At 39.5% G+C, this 27,437-nt stretch overlaps 1 protein-coding gene across 3 annotated transcripts in view; it reads left to right on the top strand.

Moving 5' to 3' along the window:
* KDM2A (lysine demethylase 2A) overlaps nt 1-27,437 on the top strand; it is a 113,798-nt gene that overhangs the window by 53,936 nt on the left and 32,425 nt on the right. For all 3 annotated transcript variants that reach the window (XM_047071524.1, XM_047071523.1, XM_047071522.1), the window contains 8 exons: nt 10,522-10,660; nt 11,381-11,459; nt 11,907-11,953; nt 16,536-16,714; nt 23,089-23,195; nt 23,556-23,649; nt 24,830-24,983; nt 25,838-25,953. In XM_047071524.1, coding sequence (XP_046927480.1) covers nt 10,531-10,660; nt 11,381-11,459; nt 11,907-11,953; nt 16,536-16,714; nt 23,089-23,195; nt 23,556-23,649; nt 24,830-24,983; nt 25,838-25,953 — 906 coding nt within the window. In that variant the 5' untranslated portion in view covers nt 10,522-10,530. The remainder of the gene's footprint in view (nt 1-10,521; nt 10,661-11,380; nt 11,460-11,906; nt 11,954-16,535; nt 16,715-23,088; nt 23,196-23,555; nt 23,650-24,829; nt 24,984-25,837; nt 25,954-27,437) is intronic.

Consider the following 27,437-nt stretch of genomic DNA (forward strand, 5'->3'; position numbering starts at 1 on the left):
CCTGTATGGGGCTCGAATTTACAGCCCTGAGATCAAGAGTTTCATGTTCTACCAGCTGAGCCGGCCAGGTGCCCCTGCACAAAAGTTTTTAATTTTGATGAAGTCCAGTATGTCTGGTTTTTTCCTTTACTTTTGGTGTCATGTCCAAGAAATCCAATGTTGTGAAGATGTTCCCTGCATTTTTTTCTAAAAAATGTTACAGTTTTAACTCTTTTTTTGTTTTGTTTTTATTTATTATTACTTCTTTAACGTTTTATTTATTTTTAAAAGACAGCATGAGTGGGGTTGGGCAGAGAGGCAGAGGGAGACAGAGGATACAAAGTGGGCTCCGCACTGACAGCAGCAAGCCCAATGCAGGACTCGAACTCACTAACCCCGAGATCATGACCTGAGCCAAAGTCAGATGCTCACCTGACTGAGCCACCCAGGTGCCCCTATATAGTTTTAACTCTTATGGTTAGGTTTTTGATCCATTTTGAGTTAATTTTTGTATATGGTGTTAGATAAGGGCCCAGCTTTATTATTTTTTTAATGTTTACTTTTGAGAACGAAAGAGAGACAGACAGAGCATGAGTGGGAGAAGGGCAGAGAGAGAGGGAGGCACAGAATCCAAAGCAGCCTCCAGACTCTGAGCTGTCAGCACAGAGCTCAGCGCAGGGCTCAAACCTCCCTGCGAGATCATGGACTGCCAGATCATGACCTGAGCAGAAGTCAGACGCTTAACCATCTCAGCCACCCAGGAGCCCACCCCTCCCTGCATCATTTGTTGAAAATGTATTTAATCTGCTAGTTGCTACCATATTGGACAGCACAGATGTAGATGATCATACCATTTTTGTCCTCTACCCTGTTAACGTGGTGAATTATATCTGTAGATGGGAGTGGAAATTCTTAGAACTAACAAACTGTTTTTGCATTCCTGGAACATCATGGTAGTTCATTAAATACTTAACTTTTTTTTAGTCACTTGTCTATGCTCCCTTTCATATAAAATCAACCTAAATGGCTATGGCAATTATTTAGAAAACAAATTGTGCTTTATCAGAAACGTTATTAAGCAGTGTGTCTTGAATGGGTCTACATCAAACCTTATTCTCATATTATCAAACTACATTGCTTTATTTAAACATATACATGTATTACCCCTTTCTTAACCTTTTTTCTCTTACCGATTGCCAGTCATTTTTTATTGAAATACAATTTCTGTGCTATACAAGTCACCCTTTTAAAGTGTACAATTCAGTGGTTTTTAATATATTCACAGAGTTGTGCAGACATTACCACTATCTAATTCCAGAACATTTTCATTACCTCAAAAAAACCCAAAAGTCATTAGCAGTTAGTCCCCATCTCTTTTCCCTCCAGCCCCTGGCAGTCACTAATCTACTTTGTCTCTATAGATTTACTTATTCTGGACCTTTCATATGAATGTTATCATATAATATGTAGTCTTTTGTGACCGGCTTTTTTCACTGAGCATTGTTTTTAAAGCTTGTTATGTGTTGTAGCGTGTATCAGTATTTCACTCCCTTTTATTGCTAAACAATATTCCATTGTGTGAATATACTATATTTATCCGTTCTCCAGTTGATGGACCTTTGAATTGTTTCTGCCTTTTGGCTATAATGAATAATGTTGTTATGAATGTTTGTGGGCATATGTTTTCATTCTCTTGGGTAGGTACCTAGGAATGGAATTGCTGGGTCATATGGTAACTCTGTTTAACCATTTGAAGAACTGCCAGACTTTTTCCAAGGGGGTCGTGCTAGTCTGCATTTCCGCCAACTGTGTATGAGGGTTTTACTTTATTCACATTCTCACCAGCGCTTTAGTTATCCAACCGGTAGGTACAAGGTAGTATCTCATTGTAGCTTTGATTTACATTGTCTTAATGACTAATAATGAACTCATGACTAATGATACTTCATGTGCTTACTGGCCAGTTATATATATTTGAGAGATAATTATTCAAACCCTTTTCCTGTTTTTTAATTTTTGTCTTTTTATTATTAAGTTGTAAGAGTTCTTTATATATTCTAGATATCCATCTAGATACAGATATGTATTCAGGATACTTATGAGACACATCATTTGCAAATATATTCTCCTATTCTGTAGTTTGATTTTATTTTTCTTGATAGTGTTTTTTGAAGCACAAAAAGTATTAATTTTGAGGAAGTTCAGTCAGTTTTGTTGTTCAGTTATTTTGATGTTATATCCAAGAAGCTATTGCCTAATCCAAATTCATGAATATTTACACATTTTCTGAAGACTTACTTTTAGCCATTACATTTTAAGTCTTTGATCCATTTTTTTAAGTTCTTTAACTTCCCCTTCCTTCCTTTTTTCTTTTTCTTTTTTCTTTTCTTTTTCTTTCTCTTTCTCTCTTTCTTTCTCTCCTTCCTTCATTCCTTTCCTTCCTTTCCTTCCTTCCTTCTTCCCTTCCCTTCCATTTCTTTCCCTTCCTTCCTTCTTCCCTTCCGTTGCCTTCCCTTCCATCCCCTTCCTTCTTCCCGTCCCTTCCTTCTTCCCGTCCCTTCCTTCTTCCCTTCCCTTCCTTATTCTCTTCCTTTCCTTCTTCCCTTCTCTTCCTTTTCCTTCCTCCCTTCCTTCCTTCCTTCCTTCCTTCCTTCCTTCCCTCCCTCCCTCCCTCCCTCCCTCCCTCCCTCCCTTCTTCCCTCCCCCTCCCCCTCCCCCTTCCATAGGCTTCATGCCCAGCATGGAGCCCAGTGCAGGGCTTGAGCTCACCACTGTGAGATCAAGACCTGAGCCAAGAGAGTGAGACATTTAATTCACTGAACCACCCAGGTACCCCCTTGTATGTCTTTTTCGTGCCTAATCGCCTTGGCTAGAACCTCTAATGCAGTGTTGAATAGAAGTGGAGAGCAGACATCCATGTCTTGTTGCTGATCTTAGGGAGAAAGTTCTCAGTCTTTTACCGTTAAGTGTGATATTAGCTGTGGGGTTTTGGTAGATGCCCTTTATTAGCTGAAGGAAGTTACCTTCTGTTCCTAATTTGCTGAATGTCTTTTATCATGAAAGGGTGCTGAATTTTGTCAAAGAGGATCACATCATTTTTTAAATTTTTTTTTTCAACGTTTATTTTTTTGGGGACAGAGAGAGACAGAGCATGAACGGGGGAGGGGCAGAGAGAGAGGAAGACACAGAATCGGAAACAGGCTCCAGGCTCTGAGCCATCAGCCCAGAGCCTGACGCGGGGCTCGAACTCACGGACCGCGAGATCATGACCTGGCTGAAGTCGGACGCTTAACCGACTGCGCCACCCAGGCGCCCCAAGGATCACATCATTTTTGTCCTTTTTTCTATTACATTACTTTTGTAATAAAAATATTAAAGAAGTTAGGTATTGAAAGGAAGATGGTATGGGGAACATGAAAACCTTTCACTAAAAGTTAACAAATACGAACTGTTGTCTTCCACTTTCTTTTTTATGCACACTTTTTTTAAAATTTTTATTTATTTATTTTTCAACGTTTATTTATTTTTGGGACAGAGAGAGACAGAGCATGAACGGGGGAGGGGCAGAGAGAGAGGGAGACACAGAATTGGAAACAGGCTCCAGGCTCTGAGCCATCAGCCCAGAGCCTGACGCGGGGCTCGAACTCACGGACCGCGAGATCGTGACCTGGCTGAAATCGGACGCTTAACCGACTGCGCCACCCAGGCGCCCCTATGCAAACTTTTTAATTTAATGTTTATTTAAAAAAAAAAATTTTTTTTTATGTTTATTTATTTCTGAGACAGAGACAGAGCATGAGCGGGGGAGGGGCAGAGAGAGAGGGAGACACAGAATCCGAAGCAGACTCAGGCTCTGAGCTGTCAGCACAGAGCCCGACTCGGGGCTGAAACTCACAAACTGTGAGATCATGACCTGAGCCGAAGTCGGTCGCTCAACCGACTGAGCCACCCAGGCGCCCCTTTAATGTTTATTTTTGAAGGGGAGAGAGAGAGACAGAGAGACAGAGCATGAGCAGGGAAGGGGCAGAGAGAGAGGGAGGCACAATACAGAATCCAAAGTAGGCTCCAGGCTCTGAGCTGTCAGCACAGAGCCTTGTCTAGGGGCTCAAATTCACATAATTTCATGTGCTGATTTTTTTTTTTTTTTTTTTTTTTGAGAGAAAGACAGAATCTTAGGCTCCACACTCAGTGGGGAGCCCACTGCAGGGCTTGATCCCATGACTGAAATCATGACCTGAGCCGAAATCAAGAATTGGATGTTTAACTGACTGAGGCACCTGGGCACCCCACATGTACTGATTTTTAAGCTTAGCATTTTATAATCACTTTTCAGTGTTATTTGTTGTAATAAATGTGTTAATGGTCACATATTCACTAGAGTATATGTTAGCCTTGGATGGCTTAGCTGTTTTCCTATAGGACAAGTCTGGTTTTATCTGACCTTTAAAAATGATTTCTCTTTCTCACCTCGTTCCACTCCCCAGATATCTAAGAGAGGCAGATGGTTGCTGGCATTAGGGAATTCTCTGCTGTTTTACTTTTTTTTAATTTTTACTCTCTGTAAAAATTCTCTGCTGTTTTACTCTCTGCTGTCTTACTCTGCTGTTTTACTTTTTTTTTTATTTAAAAAATTTTTTTTCTTAACGTTTATTATTGAGAGACAGAGAGAGAGAGAGAGCACGAGCATGGGAGGGGCAGAGAGAGGAGGAGACGCAGAATCCGAAGCAGGCTCCAGGCTCCGAGCTGTCAGCACAGAGCCCGATGCGAGGCTCAAACTCACAAACCGCGAGATCATGACCTGAGCCGAAGTCGGATGCTCAACCGACTGAGCCACCCGGGCGCCCTGCTGTTTTACTTTTTAAGTGTGTTGCATAAAGACATCTTAAGACAGTGTCCTTTCCATCATTGTTTTTTTTGCTACATGTTTAGAAAAGAGAATGCTGAAAGTTTCTATATAATGATTGATACCTGTTTGCATCTAGTCTTGCCTCATTATCTTTTTTTCACCTAATCGTCTAGGGAAATGATTGTGTAATATTTGTATCCATTGAGCTTGACTTACCTGTCGGTAATTGAGTTAATCTAAATATTCCATTTATGTAGCCATTTATATCATTTAATGTAGTTAATTACAACTTGACTGAGAGTGGTGAGTGTTAGGGCGTCTAGGTGGCTCAGTTGGTTGAGCATCTGACTTCAGTTCAGGTCATGGTCTCACAGTTCCTGAATCGAGCCCCATGTCAGGCTCTGCACTGTTAGCTTCGGAGCCTCTGTCTCCCTCCGTCTCCCTCCCTGTCTCTGCCCCTCCTTTGCTCGTGAGTTCACGTGTGCGCTCGCTCGCTCTCTCTCTCTCTCTCTCTCTCTGTCTCAAAAATAAGAGGGGTTAATATTTTTAAGGCAGTTTTAAAATTCTTTTTATTATTTGAATCCTGGAAAACATGAGTTTGCTATATAGTTTGGTCATCTAAATAGAATAAACAATGATTGGTTATTCATGACTACAGCTCACTATTGACCCTGGAAAGTACAAATTGCTTTTGAGTGAAAATGTGGTTGGAATAGATTTCAGTGTTCAGTTTGTACCTGCTATTTATTGTGACCCCGAGTTCAGTGAGGGCTGGCATCTATGGGAGGCCAGTAACTTCCTCTGGGTTGCCTAAATTGCCTTCATGAAAAGCACCTAGAATAAAAAAAGCACAGCATGCTGGTAAACCATTTTGAATTATTTGGTAATGTTGGTGGGCTGGAGGGGATTGGTGGTTGCTTTCCTTAGCATTAAAGTGGCCTTGCCTTTTGGGTTTCACCTGTAGCAAATTGTGTTATTGCCTACTGATTTCCAGGCTTATTACAAGGACTGACTATGTTTTTATAGCACTAAGAAATTTGCTATAGATGTTTACTTTCACCAGGATTTACATTAAGACAAGGAATAGACAGAAAAACAGCAAACACCATTCTTGGCAGTATTAAAACTGATACAAATAATTTTTGCATTATTGCTGACTTCCCATTTACAACACTCAGAAAGAAAACAAGAATCCAAATTCATTTTTCTCTTGTCTTTTACGTGGCTTGGCTAGAGCAGATTTCCCTATATCCTTATATTCTCTATATTGAAAGTGTAAATGAAAGGAGTCTTCTTGAATATTGGAAGGAAGAAGCATATAAAAATAAAGGAAGGATGGGGGAACTTCTGGCTACCATGTTAGAAATTTTGGGGTAATCAGGGTGATTATGTCCTCCTTACTGAAGAAGAATCAGTAATGGTAGACCCAGGAAAGGTTGAAATTTGAAAATATGACTGGAATTTTTTTTTTACAAGTATATTAGAACTTACAGTGCAAATTAGTGCTTTCTAAATTTTGCAGGGGAGAAGGGGAAACTACATTAATTCTGATTGTATTGTCTTTGTTCTATGATACTTGGAATTCATATTTTGGACTTCTCTTCAAAGACACATAAATGAAGTACAGTAAGGAGGGGAGCTGAGGAGGGGCACCTGGGTGGCTCAGTCAGTTAAGCATCCCACTTTGGCTCAGGTCATGATCTCACAGCTTGAGTCCCGCCCCCGCATAAGGCTCTCTGCTGACAGCCTGGAGCCTGCTTCAGGTTCTGTGTCTCCCTCTCTCTCTGTGCCCCTCCCCTGCTTGCACTCTCTCTCAAAAATAAATAAACATTAAAAAAATTAAAAAAAAAAAAAGAGGGGAGGGGAACTGAAGATATCTTATATGGAAGTAAACTCATGCAGTTCCTGTGCCCAAGAAGCTACTGTTGATAGCCAGTATTGATGACACTTGGCTAGGGGCTGTGCTGCCATCATGGGCAACTTCGCCAAGGCCACTTTTTTTTTTTTTTTTTTTTAATGTTTATTTTCGAGAGAGAGCATGTGTGAGCGGGAAAGGGGCAGAGAGAGAGGGGGACAGAGGATCCGAAGCAGGCTCTGGGCTGACAGCAGCCGTGTAGGGCGCCAACTCAGGAACCACAAGATCATGACCTGAGCTGAAGTTGGATGCTTAACCAACTGAGCCACCCAGGCACCCAGCCAAGGCCACTTTTGATGCCATTTCCAAGATAAGACCTACACCTGTCTCAACCCTGACTTCTGGAAAGAGACTGTGTTCACCAAGTCTCCCTATCAGGAATTCACTGACATCTTGTAAAAGAGACCCACACCAGTCTCCGTGCAGAGGACCGAGGCTTCAGCTGTGGCCACCACATAGTTTCATAGAAGAAAAATAAAGTTGATGAGTTTGAGCCCAGCGTCAGGCTCTCTGCTGTCAGAGCAGAGCCCACTTCTGATCTGTCTGGCTCTCTTTCTCTGCCTCTCCCCTGCTTGCATTCTCTCAGAAATAAAAAACGTTAAAACAAAAAATTTAAGGGGCACCTGGGTAGCTCAGTCAATTAAGCATCCAGCTTCGGCTCAGGTCATGATCTCACAGTTCATGTGGGTTTGTGCCCCATGTCAGGCTCTGTGCTGTCAACTCAGTGCCTGGAGCCTGCTTTGGATTCTGTGTCTCCCTCTCTCTCTGTCCCTCCCCTGCTCAAGCTCTGTCTCTCTCTCTCTCAAAAGTAAATAATACACATTTTAAAAAAATTTTTTTAATTAATTTAAAAAGGTGGGGGAGCACCTGGGTGGTTTGGTCAGTCAGTTAAGTATCTGACTCTTGATTTCTGCTCAGGTCTCAGGGTTTGTGGATTTGAACCCCAAGCCCCTGGCATTGGACTCTGCATTGACAGCAGGGAGCCTGCTTGGGATTTTCTCTCTGCCCCTCCCCTGCACTCCCATGAGTGTGTGTTCTCCTTGCCCCCCCCTTCTTTCTCAAAATAAATAAACTTTAAAAGTTTAAAAAACAAAACAAAACTTGTGTCAGAAACTGTCAGTGAAGGGTCGGTCACCTGAGTGGCTCAGTCGGTTAAGTGTCTGACTTTTGGTTGCGGCTCAGGTCATGGTCTCACAGCTCGTGAATCGGGCTCTGTGCTGACATTGTGGAGCCCACTTGGGATTCTCTCTCTCCCCACCCCACCCCACCCCCGCCCCTTCCCAGGTTGCTCTATCTGTCTCAAAAGAAATAAAAACAAAAAAAGAAATGTCGGTGAAAATAACCCCCTCTATCAAGGTACCTAAAAATATTTTGAGCAGTGATGGTATTATTGAAATAAGTGAAGCTTACCAAAATTAGGTCTTCTTTTGGCCTTTGAGCTGGGACTTATGGCAGCAAAGGTGGTAGGTAAAAGTATTATAAAGTTTTTGCCAAATATGGAAAAGATACCAGGTATCCCTCAGTATTTCTACCAAACATACTATTGGTATGCTGAATCTAGCTCTGCTCCAGTGTGTAACAGTCATTCTTACTTTCTTTGATTTTATTTCTTATGACTCGTTTCTGCCCCTTCACTGACCCCCATTCCCCAGGAGACCTTCCCCTAATATCTAACTTTAAATTCCAAGTTTGGTTGTTCTTAGTACCTCCTAGGGTAGGGCTACTTTATTAACCTTTGCCCTTACCACTTCCATACCAGTTGTCCCATGTGTATGTATGCAAGAAATTTCAGCAAAATTGGACACTAGCTAAATATACTAGAATGTGTTGCAGCATAAGCAACGTTATCAGTTTTTTAAAAATAGAGCTTATGAGCTATAATTCATATACTGTAAAGCTCACCAGTTTAAGTGTATATAATTCATTGGGTTTTTAGTATAGTCACAAGAGTTGTACAAATATCACCACTTGCTAATTCCAGAATATTTTCATGACTCTTGAAAGAAACCCATACCATTAATAGTCACTTCCTACTGCTCTCCCCAGCCCCTGGCAACTATTAATCTACTTTCTATCTGTATGGGTTTGCCTATTCTGGATATTTCATGTAAATAAAATTCTATAATCTGTGATGATGTGCTCTGTTGTGCTTGACTTCTTTCACTTAGCATAATATTTTCAGTATTCTTCCATGCTGTAGCTACATACCAGTATTTCATTCATTTTTATGGCCAAATATTATTCCATTGTGTAAATATACCACATTTTTCAATCCATTCATCAATCCGTTGACATTTGGGTTAATGCTATGAACACCTGCGTACAAGTTTTTGTGTGGACATAGGATTTTAATTCTTTTGGATATGTACCTAGGAGTAGAATTACTGGGTCACAAGATGACTCCATATTTAATTTTTTGAGGAACTGCTGAACTGTTTTCCATGGCTGCACCGTTTTACATTCCCACCAGCCATGTATGAGGGTTCTAGTTTCTCTAGATTCTCACCATCATTTGTTATTGTCCACCTTTTGATAGTAGCCATCCTAGTGGGTGTGAAGTGGTATCTCATGGTGGTTTTGATTTTCATTTCCCCTAATGACTAATGATATTGAGTATCTTTTCCTGTGTTCTTTGGCCATTTATATGTTTTCTTTTTCTAATTTATTTATTTAATTAATCCCTATACCCACCATGGGCCTTGAACTCATGACACCGAGATCAAGAGTTGCATGCTCTTCCAGCTGAGTCACCCAGGCATCCTTGTATAGTTTCTTTGGGGAGATATCCTTAAAGCTAAATATTGATGGTCTGCTATTTGGAATACTAAACTGTTTAGATTAACTTCTTTTATCTGATGTAAAGGAGTTTTTGTTTCATTAATTCAAATGTTTTAGCCTATTCTTGAAGATTGTTTTAGAAAACTAATGTAGATACAGCTTTCCCCTATGAAAACATTGTATTTTGTATCCTGACCTAAAATATCTATATACAGGCGCGCCTGGGTGGCTCAGTAGATTGGGCGGCCGACTTCGGCTCAGGTCATGATCTCGCGGTCCGTGAGTTCGAGCCCCACATCGGGCTCTGTGCTGACAGCTCAGAGCCTGGAGCCTGTTTCGGATTCTGTGTCTCCCTCTCTCTGACCCTCCCTCATTCGTGCTCTGTCTCTCTATCTCAAAGATAAATAAACATTAAAAAAAAATTAAAAATTAAAAATATCTATATACATATTGTCTCCAGTCTTTATTGGACTGTGAACACAATTTGGTCATATTTCTTTTTTTTTTTTTAATGTTTATTTATTCTTGAGAGGCAGAGACAGCATGTGAGTGGGGGAGAGGCAGAGAAAGAAGGAGACACAGAATCTGAAGCAGGATCCAGGCTCTGAGCTGTCAGCACAGAGCCCGATGTGGGGCTTGAACTCACGAACCATGAGATCATGACCTGAGCCAAAGTCGGACACTTAACTGACTGAGCCACCCAGGCGCCCCGGTCATATTTCTATTGTAAATTTATATCTCTAGGTCCAAAGAGTTAGCAGAGGTAGAATTCACAAGTAGGGAACCAGTGGCCCATCAAAATTTTGTTATATTCTGTACATTCTGAGGATATTACCTGACCTTTAGTTGAGAGAAAGGTTTATAAGGCAAGGGAAATTGATGTTTCAGATGTTATACCTGAAGTTGAAAGTACATAAAGTTGAAGCGTACATATGTTTGTGAGTACTTTTAGATAAGCATGAAAAAGTACATGATTTGATCCTTCTGTCCCTCTCTCCCCCAGCGTGGTACCATGCGACGACGCTATGAAGATGATGGCATTTCAGATGATGAAATTGAAGGGAAAAGAACTTTTGACTTGGAAGAGAAGCTCCACACCAACAAATATAATGCAAATTTTGTTACTTTTATGGAAGGAAAAGGTCAGTATCATTTTGGTTCCAGGGACCTGCAGTCCCTTGGTGTAGGAAGTTGTAGACTCTGGGAACCATGGGCTCAGTATCTGTGCAGCTAAAATATTGCCTATTGATGCTGTGATGCCGTTTAGTTTATCTTATTACACAATGCCATTCTTACACATGCACGTGCCCACACACACACACACACACACACACACACACCCTCATTTCCCTAGTTCTCCCACCTTGGGAGTCATTCTCTGTGACACAAGAAGAGAAGTGTTTTATTAGGGCCAGGAACATTGTTGGAATTTTTCCCTGAAGCCCTCTTCCTTCTCCTATCCCTTGTTTTAGGTTTAATTTAGAATAGTACACTAAAAACTTTTTTTTTTAATGTTTATTTATTTTTAAGAGAGAACACATGCAGCAGGGGCAGAGAGAAGGGGGAGAGAGAGAATCCCAAGCAGGCTCTGCCCTGTCAGTGCAGAGCCTGATGCAGGGTTCAATTCCAAGAACTGTGAGATCATGACCTGAGCTGGAGTCAGAGGCTGAACCAGCTGAGCCACCCAGGTGCCCCAATGAAGGATGCTTCTTTTGCGTGTATTGTCTCACAGAGCAAAACTATTTACACAGAAACAGCAAACACCATCTCCACCTTAATACTTAGGATCTATTTTATGGTCTTTTTATCTTTTTCCGGCTATGCCTCTTGCCTTTCTAACAGTTGTTTTCTTATGGTGACAGATTTTAATGTAGAGTATATTCAGCGGGGTGGCTTAAGAGACCCTCTGATTTTCAAGAATTCGGATGGACTTGGAATAAAGTAAGTGTTCTCGGCCTGATTGGATATAGTTGTGAAATGGCCATATTACACCAGGGCTATAGACAATGCAGTATTGATAACCCAAAGCAGTAGATAATTAAAAATAATCCCCCATATAGTTTTAAAACCATGTATTTTTCTTCTTTTGTTACAAAAACAACTCATGGTTGTTAATAATTAAATGAAAAAATATAGGTGAGCTAAAAAGAAAATAAATCTCTTAAAAATCTATTACCCTGGGATAATAATCACTTGTTAACATTTTGTTTTATATTCTTTTTTATTATGTATATGTGAATATATAATCAAATTTAAAATATGTCATTAAATCTAAATATGAATGTGAATATGTATCTTAACTTAGGAGTTTTTAGTATGTTAATGAAGAACTCACACTGATTAGAGAAGGTGTGCTTCCATTTATACTTACAAGTGTTTGTTTCATAGGATGCCAGATCCAGACTTCACTGTGAATGATGTCAAAATGTGTGTGGGTAAGTAGTAATATGTGTGGCCGTTGCGCCTATGAGGCAAAGATTTAAGATTGGGATTGATTTCTAAATTTCTGACTGAGATTTAAGGCTTAGGAACGTTGAAGTACAATTTGATTGAAGTATATGCCTCTTGATAAAAACTACCATTTCATTGGCCACTGAGAATTTTCACAGAAAGAGTTACAAAAGTTGCTTCATTTAGTACACACCGGGCACAGAACTTTAAAACTTCTCCTTCTTCCCTACCTACCATTTTATCACTGTGTGCCCCTCCTTCTCTCCGTGAAAAGCCTGTTCCAGGTCATCTCACCCAGGAAAGTGACATTTTATATCTTTGAGACAAGAAGGAAGATTCATTCATATCTGTGATTCTCTTCCATTCTCCAAAAGCAGTAGAGAAATTTCCAGGATATTTTCACCAGTGCTACATTTGGTAACTTGACCAAGGTTTAAAACTTTGCAAACTGAAGCATGTGACTCTTGATCTCAGGGTTGTAGATTCAAGCCCCACTTTTGGAGGAGAGATTACTTAAATAAATATATATATAATAAAAACATATATAATGTATATTTATATATTTTTATTATATATATATATATGTATATATATATAATAGTAATAATAAACAAAAGCATTGTAAGCCGAGAAAGAGATATGTTAACATTTCTTTCAGTGACTGGTTGAGTTTTTAGTCTGATTTATATTCTGTTCAAAATTTAGGGGAAAAAAACAAATTGGATCAACCTAATTAAAGAAGAAAGCTTCCTGGTGTCAGTAAAGGTTCAGGTCAAATTTCTGCAGACCATTTGGTTTTCAGGGTAGCCCTGAGACTCACCAGGATCCTTTGGAATTCAGAATGGTTACAGTCTTATACACGTTAAAGCAGTAAAGTGGATTAAAACCTTTTGGACATGTTTCCAACAGGACATGAAGCAAAAAGTTTTTTCTGATGCTTTCCTCTCAACATTATAGCTTCTGTTAAGTTTTGTTCTCTATGTTAAAGTTCCAGTGCAATGTCTTGCTTTGGAAATTGACACTGCAGTACTATCTCCTAGCCACCGGAGGGCCCTTTTTAGACAGCTGGATAACTCTTCTGTTTATCCAAGAGGTGAAAGTCACAGATAGCCCAGGTGAAGGAAAGTTCTCGAATTCCCTGGTTTTTTCACTCCTTCACTATTTCTGTGTTAGAGTCCAGCTGTCTGCCTGTCACTGGGTATTTCCTAATATCTAGTGCAATCTCTGGAGTATAGTAGGCACTCAGTAAATCTGTTGAGTGATTAAAACGCTTTCCCACTCTTCACAATGCAGGGCTCTCTCAGAGGACCTCAGAAAATCTTCTTGAGTACCTATAGGTCCATCACTGGACTTCTTTTCCTAACAGACCTCCCGGACAGTAATAAGTTTATTGTTGTTGTTGTTTATTTACATCCAAGTTAGCATATAGTGCAACGATTTCAGGAGTAGATTCCTTAATGACCTGTACCCATTTTAGCCCATCCCCCCTCCCACAACCCCTCCAGCAACCCTCTGTTTGTTCTCTATATTTAAGAGTTTCATGTTTTGTCCCCCTCCCTGTTTTTGTATTATTTTTGCTTCCCTTCCCTTATGTTCATCTGTTTTGTATCTTAAATTCCACATGAGTGAAGCCATATATTTGTCTTTCTCTGACTAATTTGCTTAGCATAATACACTCTGGCTCCATCCACGTTGCAGTCTTGCAAATGGCAAGATTTCATTCTTTTTGATTGCCAAGTAATACTCCGTTGTATGTATATACATCTTCTTTATCCATTCATCCATCGATGGACATTTGGACTTTTTCCATACTTCGGCTGTTGTCAGTAGTGCTGCTGTAAACATTGGGGTGCATGTGCCCCTTCGAAACAGCACACCTGTATCCTTTGGATAGACACCTGGTAGTGTAATTGCTGGGTTGTAAGGTAGTTCTATTTTTGATGTTTTGAGGAACCCCCATACTGTTTCCAGAGTGGCTGCACCAGTTTGCATTCCCAACAGTGCATTCTTTCTCTGCATCCTCGTCAACAGCTTTGATATACATTTTTGAAGGAAAGCATTCACTTTTATTTTTTTAATTTTATTTTTTCAAATGTTTTTATTTTTGAGAGAGAAAGAGACAGAGAATGAGCTGGGGGGAGGCAGAGAGCGAGGGAGACACAGAATCCAAAGCAGGCTCCAGGCTCTGAGCTGTCAGCACAGAGCCCGATGTGGGGCTCCAACTCACAAACCATGAGATCTTGACCTGAGCCGAAGTCAGACACTCAACCAACTGAGCCACCCAGGCACCCTTGTTTTTTTAAACAATTGTGCTAAAATACAAGTAACATAAAATTTACCATTATAATAATTTTTAAAGTATATATTTCAGTGGCATTAAATTTATTCACAGTGTGCAACCATCACCAGTTTCTAGTTCAGAACGTTTTCATCACCTGTATCTTTAGATATTTACCTAGGAGTGAAGTTGTTGGGTCACATGGTCATTCTGTGTTTAATTTATTGAGGAACCACCAAACTGTTTTCCACAGCAGCTGCACCACTTTACATTATTCCCAGCAAAGTCTTGAGGGTTCCAGTTTTTCTGCATCCTTGCCAGCACTTGTTATTTTCCTTTTTTTTTTTTTTTTTTAATTTATGGCTATCATAGTGGGTGTGAAATGGTATTACAAGACAATTTTGGTTTATCATTAGCATTTTCTTCCAAAATATAAAGGGTAGGTTTGCTTTATTGCCTTATATTATGAGTTATATCTTATGTGTATTCTGCCATGTCTCCTTTATTATGGCCATATTCTAGTCCTCCTGACTATTATCTCATATCTCTGACTAGACTGTAAACGTCTTAGAGGCAGGGGACCAGGTCTTGATACTAGTTGTTATATCCACGAAGTCCAGGTATATAGTAGATGTTTGCTAGTTTCTTACAAATTGGACAATATTCTTTTTATTTTTTTTTATTTTTTTTAACGTTTATTTATTTTTGAGACAGAGACAGAGCATGAACGGGGGAGGGTCAGAGAGAGAGGGAGACACAGAATCCGAAGCAGGCTCCAGTCTCTGAGCTGTCAGCACAGAGCCCGACGCGGGGCTCAAACCCACAAACCGTGAGATCATGACCTGAGCCGAAGTCAGTTGCTTAACTGACGGAGCCACCCAGGTGCTCCTGAACAATATTCTTAAATTTTTTTTTTTTTCAACGTTTATTTATTTTTGGGACAGAGAGAGACAGAGCATGAACGGGGGAGGGGCAGAGAGAGAGGGAGACACAGAATCGGAAACAGGCTCCAGGCTCCGAGCCATCAGCCCAGAGCCTGACGCGGGGCTCGAACTCACGGACCGCAAGATCGTGACCTGGCTGAAGTCGGACGCTTAACCGACTGCGCCACCCAGGCGCCCCCTGAACAATATTCTTAATATCAGCAGCTTTTTATTCTCTTTCCTTTTCTTGACCACTATTATTTTAACTTTTTTAGCTGTCTTGCCTCTCCATATTGTCTCTTATGCTGCTGCTTCTGCTTGGAATTCTCTGTTGAATCTTTCTTGTTGAAATTCTATTTATTTTTCAAGGCCTAACTCAAAAGTCTCTTCTTCACCTTCTTTTCCTAAAAGGCTTCTCTGGTCAGTCCAATGTTACAAAAATAATAAAAATAATAATAATTTTTCTTTTATTTTTACTACTGTTTAATTGACACCTACTTTGTGTTAAATATTTTCCTTCACAGCGGCCTCCAAGGTAATATTATTCCCAAGTTAAAGAAGAAGATATTAAGGTTCAGAGAAGTTAAATAGCTTTCCCAACTATTATTAGAGCTGAAATTTAAACTTAGGTATCTTTGGCTTTAATTAGGCTATTGTTTTTCCTCCCTACTAATTTATGCATTCTCCTTTTTGTTGTAGTTGTTATAGTTGGTTGAGAATCTGATACAGATCTTTGTGTCCCTCATGGTGGCTTTATCAGTCAGTAAATATTTGTGAAATGAATGAAAAGGGAGGTTTATATTAGAAATGCTTAACAGGTTTTGGAAATAACCCATTTAAACAGAAGAATGGACAGATTCAGAATGAATCTAGTACTCACTATATCACTGTATAGTGGATCAAAGTATAGGATAGATAAGATCCTTAAAACTGCATCAAAGCAGTGTAGCTCAGTGGGTAAGAGCATTAACTCTGGAGTTGGTGTAGAGTTCTGGGATTCTTGTCCTGCCTTGTCCTGCAAGTTACCTAACACCTATTTTCTCATCTATGAAATGGTGATTAGTACTTACCATTTAGAATTGTTAGGGTTGAGTAAGATATTGAATATAGGATTTGTTACCTGACCATATAGAAATATGCCATAGGGAATCGCTTTTTTATATTAACCTGTTGTGTTTCCCATTCTCTGTGGTTTGATTTTCTGTTGATTTATCCACCTTGAGTGACAGCTCTCTCCTTGCTTATTACTGAATACCCTGAATAAAGAAAGGATACTTTGTTTCCTTCTACTTGTATTTTATATTCTTAATATATTTGAGGATAATAGCGGCTCAGTAGAGATGATTGATACATCTTTCGTGGCAGGGAGTCGTCGCATGGTGGATGTCATGGACGTGAACACACAGAAAGGCATTGAAATGACCATGGCTCAGTGGACACGCTACTATGAGACCCCAGAGGAGGAGCGAGAAAAACTCTATAATGTCATCAGCCTAGAGTTCAGCCACACCAGGCTGGAGAATATGGTGCAGAGGCCCTCCACGGTTAGTCTGATCATTTTTTCCACATTGTCATTGTCACCAAGAGAGTTGTTTATATACTGGGAGAATTTATAACTTTTTTTTTTATGTTTATTTATTAGAGTCAGTGGGGGGCGGGGCAGAGAGAGAGACAGAGAGGATCCCAAGCAGGCTCCGTGCTGTGAGCACACAGCTTGACTCCAGGCTTGATACATGAACCATGAGATCATGACATGAGCTGAAATCAAGAGTTGGACGCTTAACCAACTGAGTCACTCAGGTGCCCCCTAATCATTCTTTTAAAATCAAGATCTCAGCCTGGGTGGCTGTCATTTAAGCTTCTTGCTCTTGATTTTGTCTCAGGTCATGATCTCACTGTTTGTGAGATTGAACCCCACATCACGCTACACACTGACAGCACAGAGCCAGCTTGGGATTCTCTCCCTCTCTCTGTCCCTTTCCTGCTCTCTCTGATCCTCCCCCTGCTCTCTATCCCACACCCCAAAATAAAAAATAAACATTTAAAAATAAATAAAGTCAAGATCTCAGTGTTTTATTCTATCTCCATTTAATTATCCTAATTGCATCAAAATTATGATAATTGCTTCTAATACTGTTATTTTATATATACACCTACATTCAGCTTACCAGTAAGATGCATTGTTATTATCACTAAGACATTGATATGTACAGACCAACAGGAAAATGTTCTTAGTATTTTACTATTATTACCTGAAGAGACCATGTAATTTTTTGTCATTGCTTCTTGTTACTGGAGATGGCTACAGCTAAGTACAGAATTTCTTATTAAGGGGCGCCTGGGTGGCTCAGTCGGTTAAGCATCCGACTTCGGCTCAGGTCATGATCTCACGGTTCATGAGTTTGAGCCTCACGTTGGGCTCTGTGCTGACAGCTTGGAGCCTGGAAACTGCTTCGGATTCTGTGTCTCCTTTTCTCTCTGCCCCTCCCCCACTCACACTCTGTCTCTCTCTCAAAAATAGAGATTAAAAAAATTTTTTTTTAATTTCTTAAGAAAACTTTTATCTCCTTAGAATGATAAAAATCTTTTTATATTATAATTTGTTTGGTCATGTGGAAATATAGGAAGACAGAGTTTAGTCTTGTTATTAGCCAAACATGGTGCACTTAATAAATAAAGAATATAGGGCACCTGGCTGGCTCAGTTGGTAGAGTATGCAACTCTTGATCTTGGGGTCACGAGTTCAAGCCCCACATTGAGCATATAGAGCCTACTTTAAAGAAAAAGTTTTTTTAATGTACAATTCAGTGCATTAAAATAATAAGAGAGGGATGTAATAATCACAATAACATTGTTTATAAATTGTTTTTAATATTGCTTATAAATTAACACTGTTAATATTTTTAGAATTTCAACTTAAAAATAAAGTGATTATAGCTATAAAAGTCACACATTCATACTTTTCTGTTCTTAAAATTTAGAACTATGTCATTCACACATGAAGGCTTTTTTGTAACATTCTTAATTTATTCACTTTTGTTCCTAGCTTTAATGATAAAAATCCATCATTATATAACAGAAAAATAATAGACCTAAATGGAGGAGTGGAACTGTGGAAGGGCTCAGAAAAGGAAATTTTCTGGAGGACACAGAATAATGCACCAATATTTTTTAGGGACCTAAAACATGACTGGAAAGATTGAGCTATTACCAAGGTCACTTCCTGAAAGCGGGAAAGCTTTTGATGACTTGCTATGTAAGCAATAATATGCTTATTCTGCTGGGGTATTATTTATTTATTTACTGGAGTATTTTTCCCCACAGTGTATCCTTCCATTTATTTAGGTATTTTCTAACATATCTCAGTAATGCTTTTTTATTTTTATTTTTTATTATTCTTTTTTTTAAATATTTATTTATTTTTGAGAGACAAATTGTGAGCAGAGGAGGGGCAGAGATTGAGAGGGAGACACAGAATCCAAAGGCTTCAGGCTCTGAACTGTCAGCACAGAGCCTAACATGGGGCTCAAACCCACAAACCGCAAAATCATAACCTGAGCCAAAGGTGGATGCTTAACCAACTGAGCCACCTAGTCGCCCCAATAATGCTTTTTTAAAAACCAACTTTATTGAGGTATAATTGACATAAAATATGCTCATTTTAAGTATACATTTCAATGAGTTTGAGCAAATATACTTATTCTTGTAATCTTTCACATAAACCACATAATCTCTTATTCTCTGTGACATTCACACCTTCAGAGTTAGCGTATTATTGGTTCAAGTGCCCACCACGTGCTGAGCACTATGCTAGGTGCTAGAGGACCTGTGGAAGATAAGGTCATTGTCATTCTCACAGTGCTTAAAGTCTCACGGGGAAGAAAGACCAGAGGATAGACATTTCTATAAGCCACACTAATGGTAAGTGCTTCATAAGTGAATAAATATAGAGTGTGGTGGGGGCAAGAAGAAGGACCCCCCCTAACCTAAACTGGATGAGAATTAGGGGAAACTCTTTGGAGGAAGTGATATCTAAGCTTGACGTAAAAGAAATGAGGCAAAGGGAATGAAAACCAGAATTCCAGGCAGAAGAAGTAGTATGTGTAAAAGTAGGTGCAGTGGAAGAGGAAGGTGGGCAACCTTTAGGTGCCTCTTGGGGTGTTAGCATAAAATGGGATTTTCTGATAAGGAGAGAGATTGTTTTCTGCTGTCATTCCAGCAGTACCTGAGAGGTAGCTGGAAAGTAACATATACAATGTGCAGATTTGTTTGGTGGTGGGAAAATCAGTTCATGTAAGGCTGTGAGCCTTTTTTTGTGCAGCATATGAATAGATTAGGTCCTGGGTATTGGACTTCTTACCAGTTTGGCCCTAGTATTGATGCAGAACAGGTAGAAACTGGTGATTACCCCTTCTGGAGACTTGCTCTCACATGGATCGGGCCATTTAGTAAAAGGCCTACCCAGAGCCTAAAGATTAACCGAAGGAAAAAAGTATGAGTCCCATACCACAAGACGATACCTAATAATACCAAAAAATGAGAGGCCAGAATGAGTGACTCAGTGCTGCAGGTGAGAAATTCTGGCCAAAGAAATTCAGCTTTCTCTGAATGAAAATTGAGAAAAAAATACCCATGTGTTCTTAACCCTTCTTTTCCCCATCCAGACATAAGAGCTTATACTGTCTTGAGCAAGTACAGTTATTCATTATTCTGTTAAAGTGTTAGCAAAGGAGAGGACCATGAGATAGAAGGTGCTGACCACTACATTAAGAGAACAGAAAGTAGATTTTGTTTGAGGGAAAGGAAGGAAGTTGGAGTTCATTCAGTGTTTGAGACCCAGTGGATGCTTGGTTAAAACTACTGGCTCCCTGAGCAGAAATCTTTGAAGTGCAGCCACAAGTTAACTTCATGGTTGCTCTCAACTTGCATGTCATTGGTGATCCCTTCCAGCCTTGCTCCCACGGTTTCCTAGACACCTGCCTCATATCATTATGCACAGATTGTATGCATTTGTCCAGATCTATACTGTCAGGGAAATAAATTATTAAATACAGGTATTGTTGTAAAGCTTACTGTATACGTATGTTTTATAGCCTTAAGTTAGATTATTTGTAGTGTCAATACTGTACTGGACTCATGTTTTGGCTCACATTTTATCTACCTGAGACTGTTTCTTGGAGGTCAGTGGTTGGGTAATGCACACATTTGAAGGTAGAGGACATGTTATAGTTGAGTGTAAAGTGCAGATACGTTCATATTGCTTTCACTTCTTTCAGCACATAGAATTTAAAATAGATTACCAAATATAAAAGATCTGTATGCTGAAAACTATAGAAAAAGATCTGTATGCTGAAAACTATAGAAAACTTACAAAGGAAATTGAATAAGACACAAAGAAATGGAAAAACATTCCATGCTCGTGGATTGGAAGAACAAATATTGTTAAAATGTCAATACTACCCAAAGCACTCTACATATTCATTGCAATCCCAATCAAAATTGCACCAGCATTCTTCTCAAAGCTAGAACAAACAATCCTAAAATTTGTGTGGAACCACAAAAGACCCCGGATAGCCAAAGTTATGTTGAAAAAGAAAACCAAAGTGGGAGGCATCACAATCCTGGACTTTAGCCTCTACTACAAGGCTGTAATCATCAAGACAGTATGGTACTGGCACAAGAACACATAGACCAATGGGATAGAATAGAGAACCCGGAATTGGACCCACAGACATATGGCCAACCAGTCTTTGACAAAGCAGGAAAGAGCATCCAGTGGAAAAAAGACAGTCTCTTTAGCAAATGGTGCTGGGAGAACTGGACAGCAATATGCAGAAGAATGAAACTGGACCAGTTGCTTACACCATACACAAAAATAAACTCAAAATGGATGAAAGACCTAAATGTAAGACAGGAAACCATCAAAACCCCAGAGGAGAAAACAGGCAACAACCTCTTTGACCTCAGCTGCAGCAATTTCTTGCTTGACACATCTCCAAAGGCAAGGGAAATAAAAGCAAAACAAACTGTTGGGACCTCATCAAGCTAAAAAGCTTCTGCACTACAAATGAAGCAATCAACAAAAGTAAAAGGCAACCAATGGGATGGGAGAAGATATTTGCAAATGACATATCGGATAAAGGGTTAGTATCCAAAATCTGTAAAGAATGTACCAAACTCAACACCCAAAAAACAAGTAGTCCCGTGAAGAAATGGGCAGAAGACATGAATAGACACTTTCCCTAAGAAGACATCCAAATGGCCAACAGATGCATGAAAAGATGCTCAACATCACTCATCATTAGGGAAATGCAAATCACAACCACATTGAGATACCACCTCACACCGGTCAGAGTGACTAACATTAACAACTCAGGAAACAACAGATGTTGGCAAGGATGTGGAGAAACAGGAACCCTCTTGCACTGTTGGTGGGAATGCAAACTGGTACAGCCGCCCTGGAAAACAGTGTGGAGATTCCTCAAAATATTAAGAATAGAACTACCCTACGACCCAACAATAGTGCTACTTGGAATTTATCCAAAAGATACAGGAGTCCTGATTCATAGGGGCACATGTACCCCAATGTTTATAGAAGTGCTTTCAACAATGGCCAAATTATGGAAAGAGCCCAAATGTACATCAACTGATGAATGGATAAAGAAGATGTGGTTTATACGTACAATGGAATACTATTTGGCAATGAGAAAGAATGAAATCCTGCCATTTGCAACAACGTGGATGGAACTGGAGGGTATTATGCTAAGTGAAATAAGCCAGTCAAAGAAAGACAAATATCATATGTTTTCACTCATATGTGGAACTTGAGAAACTTAACAGAAGACCTTGGAGGAAGGGAAGGGGAAGAAATAGTTTTAAACAGAGAGGGAGGCAAACCATAAGAGACTCTTAAATACAGAGAACAAACCGTGGGTTGATAGGGGGTGTGGGAGGGGGAAAATGGGTGATGAATATTGAAGAGGGCACTTGTTGGTATGAGCACTGGGCGTTGTATGTAAGTGATGAATCACAGGATTCTACCCCCGAAACCAAGAGTATACACTATGTGTTAGCTAACTTGACAATAAATTATATATGTTTTAAAAAATACAGAATTATACATTTAGCCACATGTATTTTTAATGACCAAGTATTATGTTCATGTAGTTAGTGATAATAAAAACCAAGTGATGAAAGATGGAAAATAAAGGTGAAATGAAAATGAAATAAAAAATAGATTACTAAATTCTGCTAACATTATCTCAAGAAATTTTAACATGTATTTACATGTAATCCTCACAATATCCCTTGGAGTTAATTATCCTCATTTTAGAAATGAGTTCCAGGGACTTGCATGTGATCTTGAGAAAACATGACAGACCTGGAACTTCTGATTCCTAACCTAGTAGATTCTACATTGTTCATGTAGGGCTACAAATCCCTATTGGATTTGTTTCTTTTTCTCCTCCTCCTCCTCCTCCTCCTCCTCCTCCTCCTCCTCCTCCTCCTTTTAAAACTTTGGATGTCTTAGCTGCTCTAACAGTTCACTGTGTTACATCTCTGGTAAGTTTAGAAGTACCATCCAGACAGCACCTTTGATTGAATTAGAAAAATACAGTTGATTATACCAGTATTGACACAGAGGGGATACTACTGTGTTATTTAATGACTTCATTTTCATTAGTGCTATCTTTGTGGTTTTGACGGGTCCATTAGCCTTTATTCTCATTGAAAAATTATTTCTAGAAGGTTTGCCTGTCGACCCTAAGATTCACCAACAGATTGTTTTATTTTGTTTATAATTAAATTATAGTTTTTTAGTGTGTATTTTGAGAAATTCTGTTTTTCTGGACTTTAAAGTTCTCTTTAATCCCAGTCCTTCCATTGAATCCTAAATGTTTCCTTCTCCTTTTTAAAGGTGGATTTCATTGACTGGGTAGACAACATGTGGCCGAGGCATTTGAAGGAAAGTCAGACTGAATCAACAAATGCCATCTTGGAGATGCAGTACCCCAAAGTGCAGAAGTAAGTGGCTTTCCCTGCATTTCCTCAGGTGCATCACCGGGAAACCAGAGTGATTGCAAGGAATGGTTCCTCCCTTTGGAGCCTTGGTCTGTGTCCTAAATGATCAAAAAGATGAATTCTTTAAACAGATTTTACAGTTTCAGAGGGAAGAGTATATATAACGGTGTCATAACCCACAATTACATAGTTTAAAGAAAATGTGTCGTTCTGGTAACATGATGATGCAGTTGTGCTCCTCTTACTGACTGGGAATTGATTATGTGGAAGGTGGGGTGCACAAGGGGAGAGTGTGGTATTGTGGTGGGGCATGCTCTCTTTTTCTCATCGGTGCACTAATGGCTGCTGTTTTTTTTGGGTCAGGTACTGTCTGATGAGTGTTCGAGGCTGCTATACTGACTTCCATGTGGACTTTGGTGGTACCTCTGTTTGGTATCACATCCATCAAGGGGGAAAGGTACGGTCATAGTTGGGATGGGGGTTGGAATCTGAAGCTGGTTATATGTCTCTGCTTCAGTTCATGCATGCCTAATATACCTAGAAATGAATCTGCTAGGAAATTGTCCCCTATTCTAGAGAGAAATGTTGATTACGTTGACCCTTTTGGCTTGACTTCAGTAGGAATTCGTATTCTTCTAGTCTGCTGTCATAATACCAATATTGGCATAGTACTTAGTAAACCTCAGCAGCCTTATTTTTAGATTCCCAAGGCAGAATTCTCCACATGAAGACAAGAAAGTGGTTTTAGGAAGACAAGACAATTTCTCTACGTGGAAGTGTAATAAAGTAGTAGATGGCAACACAAATTTTGTGTAGATTCAGGATGAAATCAGCAAATTAGAATCCAAACCACCTTTCCCTATTTTGAAGGCATTGATCTGAAATGTGGCCAGAGGAAGCCTTTAAGTCCTCCCTAAGGATGTGAATAGATTTTGAAAGATTATTCTCATTCGTAAAGAACTGTATTCCAGCTTGTCAGATTGTTTCTGAATGCTGTGTGAGAATGGAAATCTGGGATTAATGTTGGAGGTTTGTAGTATTACGCTCTTATTATTAGTTACCCTTTTTTCCCTTGCTAGAAGTAGATGCGTTTGTGAGAGAAGTAGAACTGGAATGAAAACACATAATGCTTTTAAAATGTGAGGTCCTAATTTAGAACAACTATACCTCCAAATCCAAAGTCATTTTGTTTGCTTTGGATCCATTTCAATGGTATCTCAAGTTTTGTCCTTTTGGTCTTGGTTACTACCCTAGAACAAAGTAAGCTAGGCCTGTCTCTAGAAGATATTGTACCTACTGTATTTCTTAGGACTGTAGAGGCCAGACAGCCAGGGGCAAGTAAGGGACCTCCTAGGTAACAAACTGAATGTCCCTCTTCTCCCTGAGTCCTGGATGGGTTCTGGGTTCTACAGTCAAACTCCAGGGAAGCCCTAAAGCCATTTCATCAAGTGAAGGACAGAAAATATCTGCTTCCTTGGGGCCTCTAGAATTTCCCAAATGGTCAGGTTCTGTAGGCTAGGAGGACTGCTTGCTGCTCTTCTGCCTGTTGGCCTTAACTTTGTACCTGTTTATCAGTTGAGGGAGACGACTGGGTCATGTCAATGGCTGTTAACAGACTGAAGTTTTTTAACTCACAGGTCTTCTGGCTCATCCCCCCTACAGCCCACAACCTGGAGCTGTACGAGAATTGGCTGCTGTCAGGGAAACAGGGAGACATCTTTCTGGGTGACCGGGTATCAGATTGTCAGCGCATTGAGCTCAAGCAGGGCTATACCTTCGTCATTCCCTCAGGTAAGCAAGATGGGAAAAAATTAGTTGTTTACTCTAGCCACTAGAATTAATGGATTACCACCAAGAGTGGTTGTGATGCTGGGGTGGACAGAAAACAATAGTGTCCTTTCCTGTCATTATGGATTAGATGGTAAGAATGTGGATTTTTGAAAAAGGCACTGATTTTCCACTAAAATCAGAATTGTCAGTGGTGGCTTCTCACAGAAGGTCTACATTTGGACTGCACATTAGGTCTAGGTAATCAGAATCTCTAAGGATAAGACCTGGTCAGCAGGCAGTATCTAACGTCTGGGTGAAAGAGACCTACTTTCTAAGGGATGTCTATGAAGGCTGGAGTGTAGTAGCATCAGTGATAATTTTTAGGAGGTCACTAGTTACAAAATAAGTATTTACAGCACAGATTTTGAAGTCACAGACCTGTATTAGAATTCTGACACTTGTAAAAAAAAAAAAAAAGAAGAAGAAGAATTCTGACACTTGTTTACCTGCTAATACCTTTTTGGTCAAATATTTAAACCTCTGTCACATTTTGTTTTGAGGAGTAAATGGAAATACATGTCAGCTCTTGTACTGCACCTTCACAGTAGGTGCTCCTGTAAATAGAAGCAGCATTTGTTAAGCTTACTGTATGCTAAACACTTTACGTGCATTTTCTGATTTAATACTTACTAGTAACCATATAAAGTTTAATTTTTATAGAGGATATTGAGGCTGCAAGAGATTAAATAACTTGACCAACCACTAAGTAACAATCAGAGTAAAAAGTAGGATCTAGGAGTATTATACTAGTTCTCTGAGAGAGCCATGTTGTAATGTGTGCTTACAGTCACTACCCTCCATTCCCTTTCTTCTAGGCTGGATTCATGCTGTGTATACTCCTACAGACACATTAGTCTTCGGAGGCAATTTTTTGCATAGTTTCAATATCCCCATGCAATTAAAAATATACAACATTGAAGATCGGACACGGGTAAGTAATTGTATTATGTAACAGTTGGATGTGAAGAGATGAACTCCATTTAAGCCAGATGTTAGATTCACTGGTAGTTTATCTCAAAATTTCAAAATTTTTCTTTGAGTTAAAGTGCAGTGTTAACATTTCAGGGACACTGAGAAAAAAGTTTTAACAAGATCTACCTGCTTATTTTGGGGAACTCTAATTCTTTGAGGTTCTTGATATCTTGGATTTTTATAAGGCTAGAGATAGACATTTGGTAATCTTTTGAGCCATGTTTTTAATATGTATGCTCGTAGAATAACCCAGTGTAATGGGACTCATCAAGTCAAGAGTCACAACTTTGAGTGCATGTATGTATCTTTATTCTGATTACTGTCTAACATGTGAAATGTTGTACTTTTCTTTTTTAATGTTTATTTATTTTGAGAGAGAATAAGGGAGGGGCAGAGAGAGAATCTCAAGCAGGCTCTGCCCTGTTAGTACAGAGCCCAACTCCAGGCTCAATTTCAAGAATTGTGAGATCATGACATGAGCCGAAATCAAGAGTTGGACACTTAACCGACTGAGCCACCCAGGTGCCTCTGTACCTAATAAATAAATGTGCATACAGCTTTTCTCAGCTGGGGTTCCATGAGAGAATTAAGTCTTTTAGAAAATGATATGTGTGTCTTATTCTCTTGGTTTTCTTTCCCTAGGATGTTACATAGCTGATACCATTCTAGATATATAGGAGAAAAAAAGTTCATTACATGTAGTGGGTACCCTAGCAAGAGTTGGCAAACTTTTTCTGAAAAGGATCAGAGAGTGAAATACTTAAACGAATGAGCATGGCTCAAATAAAATAGAATTTTATTTATGGACACTGAAATTTGAATTTCATATAGTTTTCCCATATCCCAAAATGCTCTAATTTTAGGGGTTTTTTTCAGCCATTTAAAAATGTAAAAACATTCTTAGCTCACAGAAAAACAGGCAGCAGACCAAATCCACTAGCTGCTGTTTGTTGGCCAACCCATGTCTTGGGGAAACAGGGCTTAATTCTTTAGCAGAACCCAAGTTGGTGAGGGCTGAATTATATATGATGAAAGTATAGATGTTGTAGACATTAAACAGCAGTTAGAGTATAGAGCCTTGAGAAGGCATGATGTTCTCACCTTGTTCTCAAGTAGTTCAACATAATAGTAATAACAACAACAACAACCATGTTGGGGCACCTGGGTAACTCAGTTGGTTAAGCGTCTGACTCTTAATATGGGCTCAGGTCATGATCTCAGAGTTCGTGAAATCGAGCCCCCTCCTCAGGCTCTGCACTGAGCATGGCGCTTGCTTGGGATTCTTTCTGTCCTCTCTCTGCTCCTCCCCTGCTCGTGCATGCTCTCTCTCTCAAAATAAATAAATTAAGTTTAATAATAATAATTACAGCCACGTATGTGAATAGAGATTAGCAAATGTGGGGAAATGTTAATAGCTGGTGAATCTTGAAGAATGCTGTAAGC

Source organism: Lynx rufus, unplaced genomic scaffold (assembly GCF_022079265.1).
Source record: "Lynx rufus isolate CCGP_SWC_20201006 ecotype Redwood Valley unplaced genomic scaffold, mLynRuf1.p SCAF_9, whole genome shotgun sequence".
In the NCBI taxonomy this organism is placed as follows: domain Eukaryota; kingdom Metazoa; phylum Chordata; class Mammalia; order Carnivora; family Felidae; genus Lynx; species Lynx rufus.